The following is a 24,034-nucleotide window of genomic DNA, read 5'->3' as shown; positions in this document are numbered from 1 at the left end:
CATCGTGAGTCTGATGATGTCACAGGAGTGTGATGCTGAATCGGATCAATACTTTTTTAATATATCTGTTACATGTAGATCATCCCTCAATTCCCGCTCTGTAATTTTATTTCTCTCCTTCTGGTTTTGCCTCTTCTGGTTTTCCCAGCAGTCTCTCGGCTTTCAGCCAAACTGATATGGGAGACAGGTGAACACACACACACACACACACACACCAATGACTCATCCTGGATTTTACTGCTATCAATTTCTGTTTGTAGAAGAAAAAAAAAAAACGTTAGCAAAAACAACAAGAGACAAGTGTTTGGAGGAAGACCCAGAGGGCTTCTGAACATTAACACTGTTGATCGGTTTGTGTTGCTGATGTTGCCGAGACACACAGACTCACCTTCTCCTGTTTCTGACTCTCACATCTCTGTCTAAAAATCTTAAATTAGGTGGAAATTTCTGACAGATTTCTTGAGCAGTTTTTAATATAATCTGACATTTTATCACTTTGCCTTCTTATCCTCAATCACATGATAAGATCATCTGACCTGGTGTTTCATCTCAGTGTAGAGCTGCAACTGCTGTTTTTATTATTGATTCAACTGTCCATTATTTTCTCAATTACTTGATCTTTGGGTCTATATGTATATATCTATATATCTATATATAGAGAGATATTTGGGTCTGAATGTTTCCCAAAGTCCTAGCTGACGTCCTCAAATGTCTTGTTTTGTCCACAAAACAAAGATATTCAGTTTACTGTCATAGAGACTAAAGAAACCAGAAAATATTCACATTTGAGAAGCTGAATCAGAGAATTTTAGTATTTTTTCTTTTCTTTTTTTTTTTTTTTTTTAAAAAAAAAGACTTAATCTAATTGATCAATGGATCATTACAGCTCCATGTTTAACTCTGAGTAAAATGAAAAAGCAGGCAGTTCCCCCAAATTACAGATTGTTCCTTTTAAACAAGGTTAGAAGAAAACAAACACGCAGCTCTCTGATCGAACACTGTGTGTGTGTGTGTGTGTGTGTGTGTGTGTGTGTGTGTGTGTGTGTGTGTGTGTGTGTCTTGTAATGGCTACAACAACAACAACAACAACAACATGTTCTGCTGCCACTTAATTCAATATCAGGAACAATAACCACAGCCAGACAGCCTCAACACACACACACACACACACACACACGATGTTATTATCAGTCTGTGTCTGGTTTCAGTTTGTTCTGTTAAACAAACTCTTGTTTTTCTGTCTCATACCTGAAATTAAAATAGTGGCAAAACTACACAACAAATGCAAACAACTTATGATATTTTTCATTATTTACTGATCCAACAATGATTTACTCAATTAATCAATTAATAGTTTACTCTATAAAATATCACCACAATGTTCCAGAGATGGTTTTGTCCAAACAAACGGTTCAAAACATGAAGATATTCCCTTTAAATGTCATAAATCACCAAAAAACCCACAAAATATTCACATTTCAAGAGCTGGAACTAATAAATATTTTTCATTTTTGTTTTAAAAACTACTCAAACAAACAATTGATTATCAAAATCAATCAATGGACTAATTGTGTCAACTCTAAACTGCAGTAATCCACTAAACAAGCTGAAAACCAACAACCGGAGCAGACATCCACCAACTCAACTGAATGAAAGTTTAACATAAAAGCAATTCAACAACAAACGATGCAAAGAGCAAACAAGTAAACAACTCTAGCCAATGAATGAGAAGAAGAAAACCCGGAAAACTACACGACCGAATAACCAAACATCAGTCTTACCGAGTGAACATGCAAACATTGTTGATCCTCCCTGTCGACCACAGGAAGCTTTTCACTGAATGAACAGAGAGAGAGAGAGAGAGATGCTGCCTGTCAGTCAGAGCTCAGGGACTTCTCGCTCCAATTCATGATCTCGCCATTCCTTGATCTCTGGTTGGCTTAGAGGGGTATGGAGCTCAACCTGCCACCTCATTGGCTGTCGCCCAGGTAATGCCATTATCCCGCTGCTCTTCCTGTCGGGATCAGGTGCTATTTTTGTCTGACACACACACACACACACACACACACACACACACACACATACATGGTAATAACTGCTAATTAGCTGATAGCCCTCGGGGCAGTAGATGGGGAATCCAATTTGAATCAATCAGATATCGGGTGGGGGGGTAAAAGTGGTGGAGAAGAAAAAAAAAACATAAAATATTACAAGAAAAGGAGAAAATCAATGTGAAATGACCATTTTTCTGAGTTATAATTTGAAAGTATTTAACTGAATCTGAATACAAATTCTTTCAAATTCCTTAAAGCAGCAATCATCACTATTTTTTATAATAACAGTGTGTAATGTGTTGTGCATGTCTCGTAGTTATGAACCTACAGAGAATTATCATCGACTCTGCAGCTCCCATCCTCAGGTTTTTCTCCTCCCCTCAGAGAAAAAGCTCTAAAAACCAACTGTACACACCTGCTCATCCCCAAACAGCAAACCAGCTACTCATATATATATATATATACATACATATTTATTTATACATATTATTATCTATACATATTTATTTGTTTATTTATTTTAACCAGCTATCATTTTGTAAATCACACTTTTGCATGTAACTGACTTTTATGTAACGTTTGCTTTGAAAAAGGAAAAAAAACAAACAAACTTGTACACATTTTTCTCATAAAAAGTATTAAAAATTAATTTCATGTGGTTATGTTCTATTCTTATGGTTATCCATTTTTAATTCTCTCTCCCTCACACACACACAAGGTTGGGCAGCTATCCTTGTTAGGACATTGCACTGACTACCATTCATTGTGGACAGCACAACCCAAACCTTAACCAGGGCCTCAGAAATGGGACCAGGTTCACACACACACACACAGTGCAGATCACCTCCTTGTGGCATTTGGAGGTTTTATGGTCTTTGATAACCATCAGTTTTACATTTTTACAAGCATGTTGCCGACAGTGGGAGCAAAACATCGACTGACTCTCGTTGAAAACCAGCCAGTCTCATATCTCCCCTCTGTTGGTTCTTCTCTGCTTCTCACTGAAAAATCGTCTTTTAACTTTTGGTTCATGAGTTTTCTTCTCTCGTGCAGGCCTACTGACAGTCTCTCTCTTTACACCTGCGATGTAAAGCCACACTGCTGATGTTAAAATAGTCCATCAGATTAGGCTAGAAGTGCTCTCCGGCTTTCTTATTCTTCTGATAAAATTCGCGGCAGACTAGACACAGCAAAGGTGAATCGCTGCCCTCCGCAGGTCATTTGTAGAACAACTCCACTGAATGCCACCGGCCACCGTGGCTGGTAGGGTTGAGAAAATTCACCAGCCTCTTCACAAAGTCCCTGGTATCTGGCCTGTGGCCTGGTGCTAACGTCCATCCCTGAGTTAATGCAGGTTTAATGAATCCACTAAAGCTGAAGATGAGCTGAAACCTTGAGGACATTACTGTGTTTAGAAACGGCTCCAAAGACTAGTAACAGCGATTACATTTTCAGTCTCTAGAGAGTAGTTCTGTGTAAAGCAGACGCCACTGAGCATGTGCAGGAACACGGTTCTGTTTACAGCTTCGCTAGCTTGTTGTGCTACAAATCACAACCTTTTGACTTTGTACTGCATTATAAAGTACAGTACAGTACTTATAAAGTACAGTACTTACACAGAACTACTCTCTAGAGACTGAAAACGTGATAGTTGTTATTAGTCTATGGAGCCATTTTTAAACAAACTAACGTGACAAAACTCTTCATAAGACATTTTATCGTCCTGTCATGTTCACAATACCAAAGAGTTTTGAATATATTGTTCTAGACATCTGCCCTGGAGGTAGTGACCATTTTACAGTTACTGGAATCTATTGTCCCCCATCCACAAACTGTGAGGCCCTGAAAGAAATTGCAAAATTAATATCATCTCATGTTAAGTTATTTTGGGTGATTTGAATTTAGATTGGCTCAAAAAAACAAACAAACAAAAAAATAAAAACAGTGCAGCGGTGTGACTCATTGACGTGTTTTTAATAGTTTTTAATAAGATATATCAGCTTTGATACACACACAACACTTGTTAGTAGATCAGTTCATTGTTGGTTTGGATCCAAACATGAGATTTGTTGACATTATGTTGACAATATATTTTAAGATTAATCAGTGACACATTTAGTCATTCAACAAGGCGACTGTAACATGGACCCGTTATAAAGATGTGATATTGATTTATTGATTTTCACTGCTTGTTTTCTGTGTTGTTACCACCTTAAATTATTAATCATCAACTCTTTCCAGTAAGCAGCTGGACAGCATGACTAACACCAACAATAAAAAAACATATAATGTTCTAATGTATCTTCCTGAACAATAAAATTATTGTTTTGGGTGTTTTTTTTTTTCGGTTGTGTCTTGTTTCGTTTTCACTTTTTGTACTTGATGTTTTTATTATTTGTGTGTATTTTGGTTGCTTTTGAGTGTGCAGGCTATGTAAATTATATAAATTGTATATTGTCTCTATTATTAATCATTATTAATAATAAAAAAAAGATTTCTTCCTATAAAATGATCATAAGCTAGTCATGTTTTTTGCAGTGTGTGTGTGGGTTTTTTTGTGCAGCTTCTCTCGGCGCTGACAGGGAAAACGTGAGCGCCACGTGCAGCATTCAGCTCAATGAGATCACACACACACACACACACACACACACACACACATACACACACACACACACATATATATAGCTGAATGAGTGGGTCGACATGAGGTTAGATTATTCACGCTTGTGTTGCTTCCTTTGAGAAAAAAACGCTCCAGTTCAGTGCAGAGCGGCTGTAATCTGACATCAGACCTCCTTATTCTTATTCCTCTTTGATTTCTTTCTTTTTAATAACTGACTATAGTGAATTTTACTAAAATTATTATATTATATTACAATATTTGAAAAAATACATGAAAAATCACATCATTATACAGCAGTTTGGGCTTTTGGTTGCTATACAACCACAAACACTCATGTGTACAGTATGTGGTGACTCGTCCTGTATGAAGTAGATAAAATCGTGTAAACCAAGTGTCCATCAAGAAAACACAAGAAGCAGCAGAAGTCGTTAGAAGTGAACGGAGCGAACTCGCAGACTCCTGATGAATCATGTTTCTCTCTGTGGGTTTGAAGTGGCGTCAAACTTGCCTCCATTCGCGGACGTAACACACACGGCTGCCATGCATTATTCAATAGTTAAACACACACACACACACACACACACACACACACACAGAAAGGCTAGTCTTTAACACATGAGTGTGTAGGCTGAGGTTTAAAGTTGAACCTGTCTGCTCTGATTTGATGCAGCACGTTAAAGATCCAGACACGTTTTAAGATGTTTATAAAATGCTCTAGTTTGAATAATAATGTGTCTAATATGGTTTTCCCACAAAAAAAAGTTCAATTATCTTGTTAGAATCCTTAAAATAACATCTCCTCCTTCTCCCTCGTTAAAATGTTAGACTTTCCTGCAGGACACCAGATGTCTCTTCACTGTAATGTCCATTTTCAGTGTTTGTACACTGGAGGCTTCAAGTTTCCACATCACACTTGTGGAAGTTGCGTATTGGACCACGATTAGCTCTAAAACTAGTTATCATGTCACATATCATGGCCATAGGAGCGCATGTTAAACTGGAGATTTATGGTGAACTTGCATATTAACTGCACATACAACACTGTGTAAAAGTTTTAGGCCCTTTAGATGTTTAGATTTTCCATAACGCGACGCCATCAGAGAGAAGTCTGATCATCTGCAGCATGACAACGAGCCCAAACACCCAGCCAGAGTCATAAAGATCTGTCTGGGATTAACATGAAGAGACAGAAGCAGCTGAAGAAGAACTGTGGCGACTTCTCCAAGATGCAGGAACAACCTGAAACACTGCTGCTGTTTTAAAAGGCAAAGCTGCTCACAACAAATACTGATTTCATTTTAGGTTTCTCCTGTTTACTCAACTTCATATGAAGTTAACGGACAAATAAAAACTATTTGTAGCATCATTTTTGAAAGCATCTTTATTTTTAGCGCCCAAAACTTTTGCACGGCAGCTTCAAGCCTCTAGAAAAACAGATCGACACATCCCTGCTATACCGTGCTGTACCTCTGTTGTCTGATTCAACAACCAGCTTGCACGTGTTGTAGGAACCTGACAGGAGACCAAAGGCCACACACACACACACACACACACACACACACACACACACACACACACATATATACAGTAATATCTTGCAGGCATGTGGTGTGATGCAGAGATGGGAGGTGACTGGGTACCATCTGGGACTTACACAACCTCCCTCTCTATCTCTCAGCTTCCATCAAAATGTATAAATTACACATATAATATATACAGTTTAAAATATATATATATTATATATAATATATAAATAATAAAAAATAAAAACAAACTTTTTAGAATAAAATTTAAAAAAAAATAATGCAATCAATAACAGGACTGCAACTAACAGTCTTTTTCATTATAATTTAATTGTTAGTTGCAATCACAGAAGACAAAGTAAAGCAGTAAGGTAATGTTTGGTATTTAAAGAGGATATATATATATTTATATTCTGGGGCTCTACTGCAATAAAAACCCCTTATTTATCTTCTACTGGTCCTTTATGCAGCCCCTCAGTTCAGCCTCTGTCTGAAACAGGCTGTTTTAGCTCCTGTCTCTTTAAGGCCCCGCCTCCTGATGAGCCCACTCTGTTCTGATTGGTCAGCTTTCAGGAAGCTTCCTCCGGCTCCGGAGGCTACGTAAACAAACTATAGTAGCAGGATTTCACTTCTTTTTCTCCTTCTTTACTCCAAATGTCAACTTCTCAAATCCATCCGTACATGTTGGAGCTGAATCACATCTGATATGAAACGTGATAAATACACGGAAACACCTTGATGAAAGCACCTGTGTGATTATCTGACAGAGTTTATCTCAGTAAAATTTAAATCTCTACTACATCATATACCAATAAATTAATAAAATGTCTTGATTGATGTCAGTATTGATCCACTGATATACTTCTTTGATTTTTTTCTGACGCAAAGCATCAACAAATTTTCACAAATGGCCGAATAAAACCTGCAGATATTTAAACATAACACTTAGAAAATGTAGAGAAACATGCATAATTAAATATTTCTTCATGTGCATTTACAGAAACGTGTGTATAAACTGACTATTTTGCTAAAAAATCATTTCCTCTCAGTGCTTTCAGGCTCTGTTCTGTCACTAAACCTCTTTCTCTGCATCCATTAGTGACGTGGTTGCCATAGTGATGTGATGGAACAGCGCCTGCAGGGACATGTCATGTGACCACACACACACACACACACACACACACACACAGGAAGTCAATTAACACAGAATAGTGTTATGTAAGGCAGGGCTGAGCCTCACAGCAGTTTCTCATTGATAAAAGCAGAAAGGGAGCGAGAGGACAGAGTGGAGTAAAAACCAACCGGATCCCTATAACTGCATTTGTTTCAGTTTGTGTTGTGTGACATGCTGCTTCACTGTGTGACCTCCTCCTGTACTTGTAAGTCAAATAAATAAAAACCACCAACAGGAAAAACAAAAGGGTTCAGTTATGTTCTGCTGTTGCTCTGGAGCTTGTTTTCTGCTCCTTTGTTGCGTAAATGATGTTGTTTTAGCTGCGTGTGCTCCGGAGTGGGCGACTTGTCATTGCAGGGGTGTTTTCCTGTTAAATGTGTAGCGGTTGATGGAGGCAGCTAGCCGCTTCATTAGCTGGAGAGCTAATACCTGCAGGATGTTTCTAGTCAAATAGCATAGTTTTTGTTGCTGTGTCGTTATACAGGTTGTTTGTTGGCAAGGCACTCGGGAACACACAAATACGTCACTTCCGTGAATAGCTGAAGAAAAAAGGCCCGGGGCCTACACAGACGGAGAAAGTCAGGTAACGTCTCATTTTTTACATTACTACCCGTTCACTCATTGGCAATAAAAAACCATTAATACATAAAGAACCGTTAAGTTTCTTCTTCCCAATGTTCCAAATTCTTTGCATTGCGTGGTCAACGGTAAGTGGACTGCATTTATATAGCGCATTTCTAGCCTACCGACCACTCAGAGCCGACATTCACCCATCACACACACATTCATACACTGATAGCAGAGGCGGCCATGCAAGTGTCAACCTGCTCATCAGGAGCGATATAGTGCTTTAAAATGTTTCTATTGCATACTCACACACTCACACACACATACTGATGTTGCCCTCAAAGGCTATCGCTAGCAGGTTTATCCCTCGCGCAGCACTGAGAAGATTTAGCCCGGGCCCACCTTCGCGATGGGCTCTACTCCCGGTCTCACCTTGAGTATAAACTGCATTGACATCACACAATCAGCTCCCAAAAACAGCTTTTTCTTCAGCCATTCATGGAGCCACTGGGGGCCCAGGACTTAAGAGGGCTGCGCCTATACTCATAGAATCTGGAGATAAGGTCCAAACTTACTGAAAGTGATAAATGACGTGCTCTTATGGCATCACATTTGAAATGGCAACACCACAAAACCAACACAGTTCCTGTTCTTTGTATTTCCTGCTGCATTAGTCGGATGTATTGAATGAATGAATACATCCATTTATATAACTGGGGTTCACTTTTTGTTTGTTTTTTCACTAGTCCACAAATGCCTCAGAACAGCCAACGTGAATATATTATTTATGTACTTTAAGAACAAAGTTAGATTTCATATGAATATTTCATTGCACTCCTACCAAGTGTGTGTGTATATGTGTGTATGTGTGTGTGTGTGTGCATGTGGGGTGAGTGTTTTATTTATCAGGCAGTGTGCAGGGTGACCTATATCCCACTGCAAGGACCCCTGGATCCTGACTGCTGTGAAGACTGTCTACTGATACCCCGGCTAACTCTGCTAACTTAAACTGAACTGAACTCCATCAGTCTTTTGGTTTCAACCGAACTGCCTCCACTCCCACAATGCATCTGTGGTGGCGACAGCTCAGACTGCTTCAGTGGAGGATTGTGGGAGTGTCGGTGATGAAATTTCACAGCTGACGCATGTAGATGTGCAGTTTAATTAATAATCTGTTGTATTTTTCCTATAAATACATGTCTGCTAATGTGAAACAGACAGTGTCCCAATTCCACACTTTACTAACAACAGTCCACTATTAAAGAAATTAATATAGTTCAATGTTTTATATTAAAGGATATGTTTACAATTCTTCATGTGTCTGTTAAACCAGCAGTCAGGTGTCCATATGAGCAGTGAAAGAGGTTTTCCTCGCTGTAATCATTCCTCCTGTTCATACTGGATATTAAAAGATCCTTCAAATGTGTTTTCAATGGAAGTGATGGAGGCCAAAATCCACAGTGTGTCCACACAGTCATTTAAAAGTCTGTGTGAAGCTTCTATTCAGCTTCAGCAGTCTGAGTTAGTCATATCAAGTGGATATCTGACACATTTACAGTCTTTTTAGCATCAAATTCCCTCTTTGTGTTTCTTCGGACAGTGTTTCCCTGTTGAGCTGCAGGTGGAAGTATAGTAACAAAAAGAGGGACTTTGGCACTAAAAAGACTGTAACGTTGAAAGATATCTACTTGATTTGACTCATTTGGACGCTGAAGCTTCATATTAGCTTCAGATAAACTTTTAAATACATTTTTTACACAGAAGGAGGACTGTGGATTTTGTCCTCCATCACTTCCATTGTAAGGTCATTATGAAGGGATCTTCTAATGGTCAGTATGAACAGGAGGAATGATTACAGCAAGAAAAACAGCTTTAATGTTCATCTGGGCTCCTGACTGTTGGTTTAAGACAGACTAACTTTAATAATAGAGGATGTTATATTGCTGATATTGGACTATACAAATAAAAATGGACTTGACTTCGACCACCTTCATCTCTGGGAAATTATAACGGGCATTTTATCTGTTTCCTATCATTTTATAAAGAAGATACTTGAAAATACTTGAAATGATTAAACAGATTTTTTATTGAGTATGATATGAAATCTGAGTGAAAATCATCTTTAAAGTGGAAATATACTTTGTGATTTTCTGTTATTTATTTCCTGTTCTGATGTCGGATGTTAAACATGATCAAAGTTCCAAAACTTGAGGTGAACGTGTGTAGAAATGCTGCCTGTAAGACAAAAGTCAGGACTTTAACCTGATCTGAACGTGTCGTTTGCAAAGTGACCTCTACTTCCTCCTCATGATGACATCAGATGGATGGATTTGAGAAGTTGACATTTGGAATAAAGAAGGAGAAAAAGAAGTGAAATCCTGCTACTATAGTTTGTTTACGTAGCCTCCGGAGCTGGAGGAAGCTTCCTGAAGCTGACCAATCAGAACAGAGCGGGCTCATCAAGAGGCGGGCCTTAAAGAGACAGGAGCTAAAACGGCCTGTTTCAGACAGAGGCTGAACTGAGGGGCTGCATAAAGGACCAGTAGAAGATAAATAAGGAGTTTTTAACTGGAAATCATCAAGATATTCCAGTAGAGCCCCAGAATATAAATATAGAGCTGGAAATGTGCAGAATATGTCGTATCTGAGATACTGGGTATTGGTCCGGAAAAAATGGGTAAAACCAAGTCTCTCATCCTGTCTCTCTGTCTGTCTCCTCCCGTCTCTCTGTCTGTGTCCTCCCGTCTCTCTTTTGTCTCCTCCTGTCTCTCTTTCGTTTCTTCCTGTCTCTCTGTCTGTCTCACTCATATTCAACCAGTACATACCTGTCTCTCTCTCTCTCTCTCTCTCTATCTCTCTCTCTCTCTCTCTCTCTCTCTTTCTCTTTCTGTCTGTCTCAATGTCATTCTGAAGGTCGCTGCTGTTTATCTAAATGTTATGCAACCATCCATTGTGTAGGTAAGTGGGTCTCTCACACACACACACACACACACACATTCATGATTAATGTTGCCATAGCAACAGAGAGTGCTGCATTTCTCCTCCAGCGCCGTGGATACAGACCCGTCTGCGGAGCACCAGCCGCCTCTCATCCACTATCTTTCACTATTACTGTCTGTTTGCTCTGACCTCTGACCTTTGAGATGAAGGAGATGACCCTTGTTCATCAAACCATCATATCAGTAACAAGGCTCTGAGATTTAAACTAACATATCAAACATTACATGAGTCCTGTTTGCCAATAAACATGGATTATAATTAATCGAAAAATACCTTTAGACTTTAAAATCATCCTTATTGACTTCAGACTTGACTCGATCTCTGATAATAACTGTAACACACTGCTTTACATCCCCTTATTGAACATTTATAAGCACTATATACACATGTTAATAAATGTTTATAATGCACTATAATCTAGTTATAAACTGATATAAGGACATTTGAAGTGTTTATTAATGTACAGTATTTGTTCGACTGATCAACTGCAACTATGTTATAGTTACAGTTGTTAAACTAACACTTGTATCTACTTACAACTACATTATAGTGTGTTTAAACCATTTATTAACTGCTTATATATGAGTATAAATTGGGGGACTTTAAAGTGTTACCATAATAACAACAACAACAACAACAACAATACACATCAGCCATGTCACGGAGCATTTGACATGCTTCAGTAACACCTGTAGCACAAACCAGACGTGCAGTACAGACAGAAGACGTCAAAACAGCAGACAGGATGTACCGATAATCTTTTTGAAAAAAAAAACAAAAAAACGCTGCTTATGATAGGAAATAGGACAGCGGTGTGTCATGAGGTGTTGCCAGATGCATGCAGTGTTGGTTTGTTGAGGCACTGTGAACATTTCTACAGGAGCAGAGTTTAAAACACATCTTACAGGTTTCTCACTGAGCAGCAAATTCATCCTCCCTGAATCACACAGTCGAACCTCACAAATACCAAAACTAATGAAACTTCTCAACTCCTAAAAACCTCTACGTCAATCACCAGAACCTAAAAACTAAATAAAACTACATTTCACAACTGCATTTGTGGTAAATTTCCATGTTTTCTAGTGTTAATGTATTTCATATTTAAAGTCCATTTGAAATGAACTAGAAGGAGACATCAAACTTCCCATTTTCCTTCTTGGTCACCCAATCAGGGAGCACATTACTCACCACGGTAACCAGATGGCGTGCAGACACCACGGCGTGCTCCGGCTGCGCCTCGTGCTCCGGCCGAGCCAGCAGGTTGAGGGTTCGCTGGTCGTCGGGCTCCTGACGGAACCGAGACTCTAAGAGCGCAGGTGGCATCACTTTGGCTTCTCTAGCCGGGTGCTGACGGTGACGATGGTGGTGGTGGTGGTGAAGATGATGACGGTGATGGTGGATGTGGGGATCTGATGGGTTGTCCGCATCGTACTGGGGGGTCAAGTCCGGCTGAGGTTGCAGAGGTGGAGGGAGGCGGCTGGAGCGACGAGGAGGGAAGAGACGCAGCTCGTGATCACCAGAGGACGATTCTGAGGAGAAGAAGAAAAGAAAATGTGACGTTTGCAACCTTCGTTTATTGATTTATTTATATTGTTTTAATGTTAAATAAGTGGGAACGTTTGTGTATTTGGTATTTTAATCTGTCTAGGGCTGCAACTAATGATTACTTTCATTATCCATTAATCTACCAATTATTCTCTCAACTAACTGATCTTTTTATTTTGTCTATAAAACATCAGAAAATAGAGAAAAGTTCCTGCTAAAGCTCAAAGTAACGTCTTCAAACGTCTCATTTCGTCCAATCAACAGTCCAAAATCCAAAGATATTCAGTTTACTGTCATGTACGACACAGAAAAGCTTCAAATTCTCACATTTGAAAGCTGCAACAACTGAATATTTGCTGTTTTTGGCTTAAAAAACTTAAACAATGATACGATTATCAAAATAGTAGCTTCTCAAATGTGATGATTTGATGCTTTTCTTTGTCATACATGACAGTAAACTGATTGTCTTTTGGTTTTGGACTGTTGGTTGGACAAAATAAGGAATCTGAAGACGTCATCTTAGACTGTGGAAAATCATTTTGAGCATTTTTCTGACATTTTACAGACAAAACAATGAAATGTTGACAGTTTTCGGGAAGGAGAGCTTTCGCTAACAGTCAGTTCAGACTTGAAATATTTTAGGCAAAAGAGGACAGAGACGCTTTTATTCTTATTCGTTTTCATGATGAATCTAACTGTAGCTTTAACAAAAATCTCCCTCCTCCAACAGCACATTCAGCAGGACCCAGAGAGAGACAGCAGGAGATCCCATCTGTCTCTCTGTGTCTCTGCTGTCACAGCGTCTTCAGTCAGGACCGAGAGGCTTTCATCAGTCTGCAGGCAGGCTGAGAGGAAACCCCTGCACATCGACCCAACTCACCCGACCGTGATGAATGTGAACACTGCATAATTCATCCTCAGTCTTTATTTATCCTGGCTGGAAAAAAATTAAAAAAAACCTACTGAGCAAACTGCTTTTTATCCCCCCCCACCCCGCCGCCCGCCGGCAGGATCCTGCTTCACATTCACAGCTGCTGACGTTCATACTGAGAGCTGAAGGACCTGAGATTGACCCGTCCATTTAACAAATATACAGACCAGAACCTGAGGGAACAGTCAGCTGCTGGACCTGAGCCCAGACAGACTGCTGGGTTTCCAGCAAATACTCTTCACTGCAAGCTGGAAGTCGCAAAAAAAAAAAAAGTTCATAAATAGTCTCTTAGCGATGAAAAAAAGACTGCATTAATCTCTGAGATGGATACAAGCAGCAGATTCTTAACTTCATGTCTTCGTCAGTTGCTCCTCATGAGTTATTTAGATCAACATTATTTAATTAAACTATTTCTACACATTCAGCAACTTAGTTGTACAGAAGCTACCCAGCATCTCATTCTATACAGGTCAATTATGACTTGAACATGAACGTGATTTCGTAATTACAGTAACTCTGATATGACTGGAATCAGCTCCATAAATGACTTCCAGCACATCTCAGGGAAGGAAATTTTACTTTATATATGAATTTATTGGTATGTGATGAATGCACAACACTGACAGAAGATAAATGACACCTCCATGATGTTGTGGTAGAACTATGATAGCTTTAAAGGTCAACTAGTGCTTCAACTAATGATTATTGTATCGAAAAACCATTTTAGTTTTTAAAATGTAACAGGAGTCCAAACACCAAAGATAATCAATTCACAGTGATATAAAAACAGAGAAAAGCAGCAAATCATCACATTTGGGAGCTTGAATCATTGAATGATTTATATCTTTGATTCATAAATGACTTAAAGTGCTACGACTACCTTTTTTTGCCCCATTATCGATTAATCTGATGATTGAATCAATCGGTCTGTGAAATGTTCCACAGTTCAGAACCAACAGATACTGAATATAACTGACTGTTATACATCATATGTCAAAGCAAAACAGAAAATCCTGACATATCAAAACCTCAAACTAAAGAATGTTTGGCTTTACTGATTTAAAAATGTCTGAAATTATTAATCAATGATCATAATAGTTGATTAATTTTCTGTCAATCTACTAATCGATTAATTGACTAATCCATGCAGCTCTAAACTATTATGAAAACTGTTGCTGATTAACTTTCTGTTGATCGACTGAATCAATTTATGGACAAATTGTTTCAGCTTTAACCTCCGACAGGGAATCATTTCATCACGCTGAACTTAAACTGTGCAGATAAGATACGACTTTATTAAACACACACAGCCAAACCTCAGTCAAGACCACATTTAATCACAACAAATAAATACTGCAGACAGACAACCAGAGTTTCTGACCTACAAGGTGTTTCAGCTCCATGAAACTGAACGTCAAACTACATCCAGTCTGGCAGACGTTTTGCCAAATTCTAAAGATTATTTGAGGCCAATTTGAGGTTAAAAACTCGCTCAATCGTCAAGTGTCTGCTTAGAGAATAAAAACAGAGGAATAAATCATGGAAAACATGACAAAGGTGACTAATGAAGCAGCAGGTGTTCATGTTATCAGACTGGTCTTGGGGTCAAATAGAGCTGATGTCTATAAGTGTTAGTTCCACTAGAAGATTCTCCTACAGCGTCAATCAGACAAGTCTGCTGCTTGTTCTGGCAGAAAATACACCGAAAGAAAGACAGAGAGAAACTATCTGACTTCTGTCTACCAGCCTGTCTGGAAAACATGTTTTTCTTGGGTGTATCTGTGCCAGATTTAAAGTTATGCAAGTCGATAAACACAGACAGAAATCATGAATAGTAAATCTGTATATTTAAGGTAGAATCTACAATGTAAAGACAACTTCCTGCTTTAGAGAATGAGTTTCTTCAGGCTTGTCTGTGAATGACTGACTCAGACTGCTGAAGCCTTTTTTTTTTTGCATAAAATGACTGCGAGATGCAGCAGAGAGAAATAATATAATGTAAGAAACACAGATGTGACCGAGGAGCTGACACAGCTTCTCTCTCTGACATCTTTTTCTCCCTAGCGACAGCATCTTGGTTGCTATACACGACACCGAGCTGAGGCGTGCACCGATTGGATGGAGGGGTCAGCCCTGCCTCTCCTCTGTGGGAGCTGCTGGCCAATCACAGGTGGGGATGGAGAGGGCTGACCGGGTAACTCTGCGGGGAGACACCACACACTCCCCAACAGTAGAAAGGGACTGAGAGTTTGTCTGTTTACCTCTAATTTTATATAATAAATAAACATCCATAGATTTTGTTTATAATCAGGAAAATAATGCCTCTTGTTTCTGCATTTGAAAATATTACACTGCTTGTCATAAAGAGGCTGCAACAACTCAGAAACAAGAATACATCATTTAGAAAATACACATTTATGTTTAAGACTACTGCATTTATGATTATATTACAGTTAAGATAAGAAAAAGTAAACAAACAAAATAATGCAGTAAAGAGTCCATCATAATCCTGCTGATGCTGTTCAAAGTTTTTGCTTTAACTTCAGTAATTTCTGTAAAGTCAGCAAGAAAAATGTCTGTATATTCAGTTATAATTAAAGTGGTTATAATTAATATTTTTTATAACAACAATATATGAAATGACAGTGTCTAATATGAAAGAGAATTATCACCTGACACCAGATTTATAGTGAATTAAGGCTCTTTAGCTAAGTTTTTATCCAAATGTACCACAAATTTTAACCGAATTTACAGAAAAATCAGCAGGAGAAAACATGACTTCATGTTTGTTTCCATCCACTGCTGATGTGTGAATGTTAACAGATAAACAGCAGGTGGTGCTAAATCTCCAGTCAGTGCCGTTAAACCGTCGCAGAAGAAGAAGACACGTCATTAAAAGCTCAAACGACGGAAGACATGATGGAAATATGACATTTGTGTTAGTTTCATGTATTGATGTGAGGAAGGTTACAGTCTCCTCATCGTCGCTCCGCACAGATCTGATGTTTTCAGCTCTTCAGTGACGTTTAAGTCACATGAATCATGTACGTCATCGTTTATTCACTCATTACATTTGCTGTTACACCTCAGACAAGCGTAAAAACTTTTTTTTGTGATATTTCAGGATTTTTTCAAAGTTCAGGTTTTTCTATGCGCAAGTTGAAAATGCAAATAAAACAAGGTGGATGGAAACGCACCTATTCAATCAATCAGACAGACCTTATTTGTATAGCACTTTTCATGCTAATACAATGTAACACAAGTACTTTACACAAAACACACACAAACAATAAATGACTACGTTATAAATAAAGGACTCAATAAAAACAGGAACTGGGAATCTATTGTTTATCAGTCCGGCTGCAACTTTACTGTTCTGGTTCACTCTCAGCGCTCTCATAGCGTCGTTCTCAAAGAAAAAGCTGTAAAAAGCTGCTGTACACTACCTGCTCAGCACCGAACGGCAAACAGACACAGTTAGCTGTAGACTAGCTGGTGAACATAGTGGAGCATTTAGCAGCTAAAGAGTCAGATATTTCCCTCAGGAGTTGGTGGAGAACAAAAACAGAGCTAAAAGAGAGTGAATATTGGAATTACCTGTTTACAGTGAAGCCAAACAAATATGATAATTTTGAACTCATGATCAGATGTTGTCTCAACCATTGCAAGATTTTGTGCACTGCATCATTTCCTGCAAATCCCTTGTCCACAGGAGAGACAGACTCCACCACCAGCACAGATGTAAATTTTAAGGAATTTCCTTAATCTGTAGTCGGCTGTGTTTACAATCAAATGTTAATTAATCGTTTTTTTTATTTATTTTTAATCATTAACAGCAACTATTTGATAATCAATTAATCACTGACCTTCCTAGCCACTAGCAATTAAAAGTACATATAAGAGGAAACCACAGCATGGAAATATGAATGAATGAATATCAAATGCTGAAAAAAAATGCCAGCCATAAATAAATAGTACTAAAACTTGTCCAGATTCTCCAGCTGTCGACCAATCAGGCCACAGTAAAGCAGCGGAGACGTGTCTGCTGGCTTACACCGACCTAAATTCAACTTTGAATGTTCACACAGGAAAACCAAAATGAAGTTTCAGTCTGCACGATGTGGCGTGTCAAACACGTTATATGTTTCCACAGCCTCACTAACCAGCTGTGATCACTACCTGCAGGTGGTCCACATCATGTGACTGGCTGCATCATGTTCTTTAAACCACATACTTTCAATTTTATTCTTGATTTAAGGAGGGCTGAAACTAACTAACTAACTAATTCTCCATTAATCGATTTGTCGTTTGATCCATAAAATGTCAGGATATGATGAAAAATCTCATTCACTGTTTCCCAAAGCTCAAGACGACGTCCTTAAATGTCCCCAAGATATTCACTTTACTGTCATAGAGGACTAAAGACACCAAAAAATATTCACATTTGAGGAGCTGCAACAGAGAAACATTTTTTAACTTAAAAAAATGCCTTAAAATGATTAATGGATTATCAAAACAGTTGGTGATTAATTCAATAATTGGCAACTAATCAACTAATTATTGCAGCTCTAGATTTAAGGAACCTTTTGAAACATTTCTGCTCCCAATACAAGTTTCTCCCGACTGTCATGATGGTGCAGTTCATATAGTGGCATTTGCTACATTTTGTTTGTATAAGTTGACAGTGATTTAGATTTTGGGGTGCTACTGGACAAGGCAACACAATAAATGAGTATGTTTAACTACTAAATTTGTGTGTGTGTGTGTGTGTGTGTGTGTGTGTGTGTGTGTGTGTGTGTGTGTGTGTGTGTGTGTGTGTGTGTGTGTGTGTGTGTGTGAATTAACCACTGGTTTCAGTTGGTTTCCTTATACATCAACATAAAAACACCCTCTGGTAGAACCCATAAAGGTTAATATGTCAACACAGATTCCTCGTGTGTCACGTTGAGAACACTGACTGAGGCCTTCAGACTGAACAGATCCACCCAGCCTCCTGTAAAATCACCTCAACACCATTATAATACTCCTCAGTTCTCCAGTCAGTACAACACGATCTGGTTCCAGCTTCTTCAAATGTGACAATTTGCTGCATTTCTCCGTTTTAGGTTTCAGACTGTTTGTCAGACTAGGAGAGCAGTCTGAAGACTGTGACCTCTGGGAAGAGAAATTGGCATTTTACCTAAATGATTAACAGGATATAATATATATTGATACATTACTATTGGGAATTATAGAAAATATCAAATGCAAGGATCATCATCACTGTATGATCTCTTCTAATAATGTTATTGTAGAAGATTTGCATGTGAAAATTTAATCCTGTTTTACGTTTAACGACACATTTCCAAACAACTATTTCATATTCTTATTATATTCCTGTAGATAATCTGGGCTTCTGTTGTGAGGATTTTAATGTGCAGTATCCTTCTAAACAGATTTTAGGGCTGCAACAAACATTTTTAAGGATTAATCAATAACAAAAATCGTATATTATGTGCATTTTCAATGGATTGGTAGATCTCACAGGTTTTCATATTTTTATCTGAGCAACCGTCTAAAAAAAAACAAAGGTTTTAGGCTGCAAGCAAGCAAATGCTCGCATTTTGAGGAGCTGCAACAAAATGTTTGGTATTTTATGAGATAAATGACTTAAAGCACTAATTGCTAACCAAAATAAGAGGCTAATCCATCGACTGATAGCTAGTATGTCTGGTTAAAGGCAGCATACAGACAACAGACGCTTACCTGTGATCAGCAGCTGTGTCCATGTTAGACACAAGAACAGAAACATGGTGAGAAATCCTGCTCCTCTTCTGCGGCTCAAACTGAAATAAATCTGCTCCTAGAGCTTATTCCTCTGCAGCTTCGCTCAGTGCAATAATGATGCATCAAGGAAAACAGCCGGTGGTTATTTCCGTACATCTGTTTGAGTGTCCGTAGCATGCAGCATGAGGGAGGGGACGCTGCCAGAGCTCCACAGATCCGCTCCGCCGGCCCCTGCGACGCTACTTCCCCGCCCTGCGGTGCCCTACAGCGGCCTGGCTGAGGGAGGAAGTGCCGCTGTGGAGCAGGAGGAGCACCGAGGAGAAGCAGAGGTTTTTTCCATCTGACAGTCAGAGACGGAGGGGGGGAGGTTTGTGAAGAGAGGAGGTGCAGGTGGAGGCTGATGATGATGATGTTGATGATGATGATGATGAGACACTGGAAGGGGAGGAGAAAAGGCGTGGTGGTGAAGAGACGAAGGTTTATACTGATAGGGGAGAACGGGGTAAATAGAGCCAGTGGGTAAAATGAGTCACCTCCTTATCTAGGTAACCATAAACAAAAGTAAACATGTGACCACGAATTAAGAAAGTATAGTTCACGTTAGTCAATCCATCTTGGACTCAATCACATGGAGAGAGTGGTCAGCAAAACAGAGCAAATGAAATATTTGTCATGCCAAGTGAATTCATCATGTTACTTAAGTTATTAGTCTTGTATCTCAATTAGAATAGATACATTTTGGACATTAATACATGTTAATTTAAGTCAGTGTAAGCTACAAAACAAGGTCATAAACTTAGTATAACTGTGGATCTGAGCCACTGTGTGAAACAGTTTTGTCATAATGGAGGTTGTGGGGTAAAACGTGCCAGTGATGTTGGAGCAAGTTGAGTCAATGGTTCAATTTACCCCCAAAAATTATTTTCTGATATTCTAGAGACTAGAGACCATGTTCATGTTTGATCCCTGTTACAATGTTGATGAATTAATACCTAATTGTTGACTAATGTTAAGTTTAAGCCATGAACAAACATGCTGGTGACAAATTAAGGGAAAAGCCAACATGAAGTGTCTTAGTAAGGTGTTGAGCCACCAGAACAGCATCAACACACCTTGGCATTGATTCTACAGTCTCTGAACTCTTCTGGAGGGATGAACATCATTCTTCAAAAAGATCTTCCCTCCTCTGATGTTTTGATGATGGTGGTGGAGAACGCTGTCAGTCAACATGTCAGTCCAAAATCTCCCATAGGTGTTCAGCTTGGTTGAGATCTGGTGACTGTGAAGGTCATAGCATATGATTCACGTCATTTTCATACTAATCAAACTATTCAGTGACCCCTCATGCTCTATGGATGGGGACATTGTCACCCAGGAGGAGACCCCTCCCATCAGGATAGAAATGTTTCATCATAGAATAAAGCTGATCACTCACAACAACTTTGTATTGATCAGCAGTGATCCTTCCCCCTAGTGGACCCAAACTATGCCAGCAAAATGCCCCCCACAGCATAACAGAGCCCCCAAGACCCCTCACTGTAGGGGTCAAGCATTCAGGCCTGGACCAGTTTTTCCTTTAATTTACACATTTATTCTTTCTGTATCTAACACACAAAGATCACAGTTTAATCTTTACTGAAAATGTTTGGGTAACTTGTTGAACAACAGGACACTAACATATTATTTTACTTAAAAGTACAAGTTTTTGCCTTTGTTAAATTGATGGCATTACTAAAGTTCAAAATGATCCCAAATTTGTTTGATTTTGTGTAATTTTTATACCAGTATTTAATGGTAGCACTATTTACCCCATCCTCATGCTCATTTTTACCCCTATCTTGGGGTAAGTTGTGCCATAGGACTAACTTTTTTTGATGGGTCATCGTCCTAAAACCACAATAATTAGATAACTTGTTTTAATTTCCATGGATACACAACAACCTGAGTTATATATAGTAACAATTATTTAAAACAAATACACTTTAATTTTGTTGTTGTGAATTACTGGATAATTTTATCCAAAAGTGAACCAAATAAAACAGGGAAATCCTTCTTTGGTGAGGTATGTTAAGGTTTTATTTGTCATGTACACATTATACAAGATGATGGCAGTGAAATTATAGAAAAACTGAGATAAAAAATATAAACAGCAATAAAAATTTAAGCAATAAGTGTAACAAAAAATGTTAAAAATAATAAATAAAAGAACTATTGTGCAAACGATGCAACAGCCATACACTGAGGAGTCAGTTTTTGAGGTTATAGGACTGGCTGAAGGGTCACAAGTAGAAATTGATTTGTTTTAAGGGGCGACAACTATATGGACTAAAAGTGATTCTAATGATATCAGGCACACCCATGTCCGCCCTGAAAAAAATTCTGCCATTTTGGATTTTTGGTAAACACATTTTTTGCTCCTGTTGGCACATATTTCATCTAATCTTCACCAAACTTGGTACATACCATATTTCGATGACCCTGAACAAAACGTATTAGTTCGTTTTTTAATATCACTTCCTGTTTGTCTGTAATTGGTTACCAAACTTTTGAAAGGCGTGGTCTGATGCCCTAAACGGGCCAAAACTCTTCAATGCTAAATTGGATTGCAGCCAAATTGGGGTTGTACATACAGCCACACTGCATCAGTGTGTAACATTTGATACAATTCTATCCACAGGGGGTGCTACTGTAATATTATAACATGATATTTCTACAATTCTGTTGTCTTTAATAAAATGAAACTTGGTACACAAGTTCTCCATGAGAATGTGCACAACATATTGAAACATGGCACCAATGGCCCCACCTTGTGGCCATTAGTGAAACACCACCATACCACCTATAAACTGCTGTATCTCTTAAATGTAATATTGCATGGTAATTAAATTCAACAAAATTGTACAGATGGGGATGCTGAACAAGTCCATAGCATTTGATACAATTTCACCTGTAATTGGCACTACAAGATCTTTAGTTATGATAGAGGCATTGTGATGTCAACTGGTCTGTCTGTCAGTCCTCCACATCCATGCTTCCGGCCATAATTAATTTTAGATTTGAGATAAGTTATTTAGATAACTATGATTTCCATAAAAATTTGAAAATCTAAATAGCCTATGGTGATGCCCCAAATTTTTTTTTGTTGTAAATTACTGGATAATTTTATCTCTTTAGGCCTCTAAAAGTGAACCGAATAAAACAGGGAAAATCTTCTTTGGTATGGTATGTTAAGATTTTATTTGTCATGTTCACATTGTACAAGATAATGGCAGTGAAATTATAGATAAACTGAGATAAAAATATGAACAGTAATAAAAATTTAACTGACATGTGTAACAAAAAGATGCTAAAAATAAGGAATAAAAGAACTATTGTGCAAACGATGCAACAGTGCTATATATTCAGTCAGTTTTTGAGGTTATCAGTCAGTTATGGTATTTGGTTGACTGGTTGAAGGGTCACAAGTGGAAACTGATTTGTTTTAAGAGGTGACAACTATACGGACTAAAGGTGAGGTGTATGAGGTGGACAGTTGTACTATCATAGTCCATGTAAACATTGAGAAAATGGATCCTCCCTAAAGCTCCCATCATTTATAGGAAGTCCTGCCCATCGTCTGGCTCTGCCTGACTCCTTAATTCACTTTCACTCCCTCCTATGAACAACAGACGACTCACACTAACATCTCTGTACATGTTTCCTGTTTTTATCGGCAGCAGCAGCAGCAAGCAGGATGATTCAGTTCAAAGACTTAATCGAGCTTCTCTTCACCAGCTTCAACATCATCTTCGTGGTGAGTAACTGAGCATAAAAGGAAAAAGAAAAAGGCTCTAATTTCCTTTTTCAGTATATCATTGATACTAAAACAAAGTGCTCACAAGGAGGATGAGAAAAGTGATGATGACACATGAAAAATGTGCAGCCAGAGAACATGAGTAACATCTGCTGGTGAAATAGATGAAGTGCAGTTGTGAGTTTGCATTTCACTGAACTTGAATCTGTTTGTTATTGACAGTAGTGGAAAGTAACTAAGTACATTTATTTACTTAAGTACTGTTCCTAAGTACAATTTTGAGGTACTTATACTTTACTTGAGTATTTCCATTTGATGCTACTTTATACTTTCACTCAGATGAAGATTTGACACAATGGATAATATAACAAGCTTTTAAAATACAACACATTGTTAAAGATGAAACCAGTGGTTGCCAACCTTTTTGTCTTTTGACGTCTTACAAAAAGCAGTGTGTAGTCGGGGTCACATTTCACATGTCTATGAGTTGTTAACAGCTCCACCAAATAGTGATTTTTCCCTCTAAACTTCTCACATGCTTTCATTTCAATAAATGTTCAAATGATCCAATATTTCAGCAAAAATCAAAGATTAGAGAAAAAGTCCAAAAACTGAAAACAGATTTGTGTATCAGAACTTTGTTTTTTCTTCTTTCCTCTCCCATTAATCATCTCACCACCCCTCAAATTTATCTGCTGACCCTTTGGAGGGGCCCGACCCCTAGGTTGGGAATAACCTCCTGTTTTGTCAATTTATTTATATAGCAGCAAATCACAACAGAAGGTCTGTCAGGGCACTTTTCACATAGAGCAGGGCTTGCTACCTCTTGTAATTGTACACTGATCAAATATTCCTTTTCACTGGGAAATATGTCACAGTAAACTGGCTTAACTGGGAGCAGGTCTCAGGTCTTGCCGGTGTACCGAGAGGGGCAACTATACTTAAATGACTTAATTTATTGATTGGGACAGTGTGCAGTTTTTAAACATTAAAGATGCACTGCACAGGAGTTAGCTCAAAGCTAATTTGCATACGCAGTCCCCAACAATCAAAACATA

The 24,034-nt window shown here is 38.4% G+C and overlaps 1 protein-coding gene across 1 annotated transcript in view; it reads right to left on the bottom strand.

The window, feature by feature from the left end:
* The window catches only part of ptprr (protein tyrosine phosphatase receptor type R), a 41,765-nt gene extending 22,137 nt beyond the window's left edge, over window positions 1-19,628 (bottom strand). The window contains exons 1-2 of the mRNA XM_044343592.1: window positions 19,163-19,628; window positions 12,130-12,470 (exon numbers count right to left, since the gene is read on the bottom strand). Coding sequence (XP_044199527.1) covers window positions 12,130-12,470; window positions 19,163-19,208 — 387 coding nt within the window. The 5' untranslated portion in view covers window positions 19,209-19,628. The remainder of the gene's footprint in view (window positions 1-12,129; window positions 12,471-19,162) is intronic.
* Between the last annotated feature and the right edge of the window lie 4,406 nt (window positions 19,629-24,034).

Source organism: Thunnus albacares, chromosome 23, assembly GCF_914725855.1.
Source record: "Thunnus albacares chromosome 23, fThuAlb1.1, whole genome shotgun sequence".
Classification (NCBI taxonomy): Eukaryota; Metazoa; Chordata; class Actinopteri; order Scombriformes; family Scombridae; genus Thunnus; species Thunnus albacares.
The sequence above is the reverse complement of the archived record's forward strand: the minus strand, read 5'-3'. Positions and strand labels throughout refer to the sequence as shown.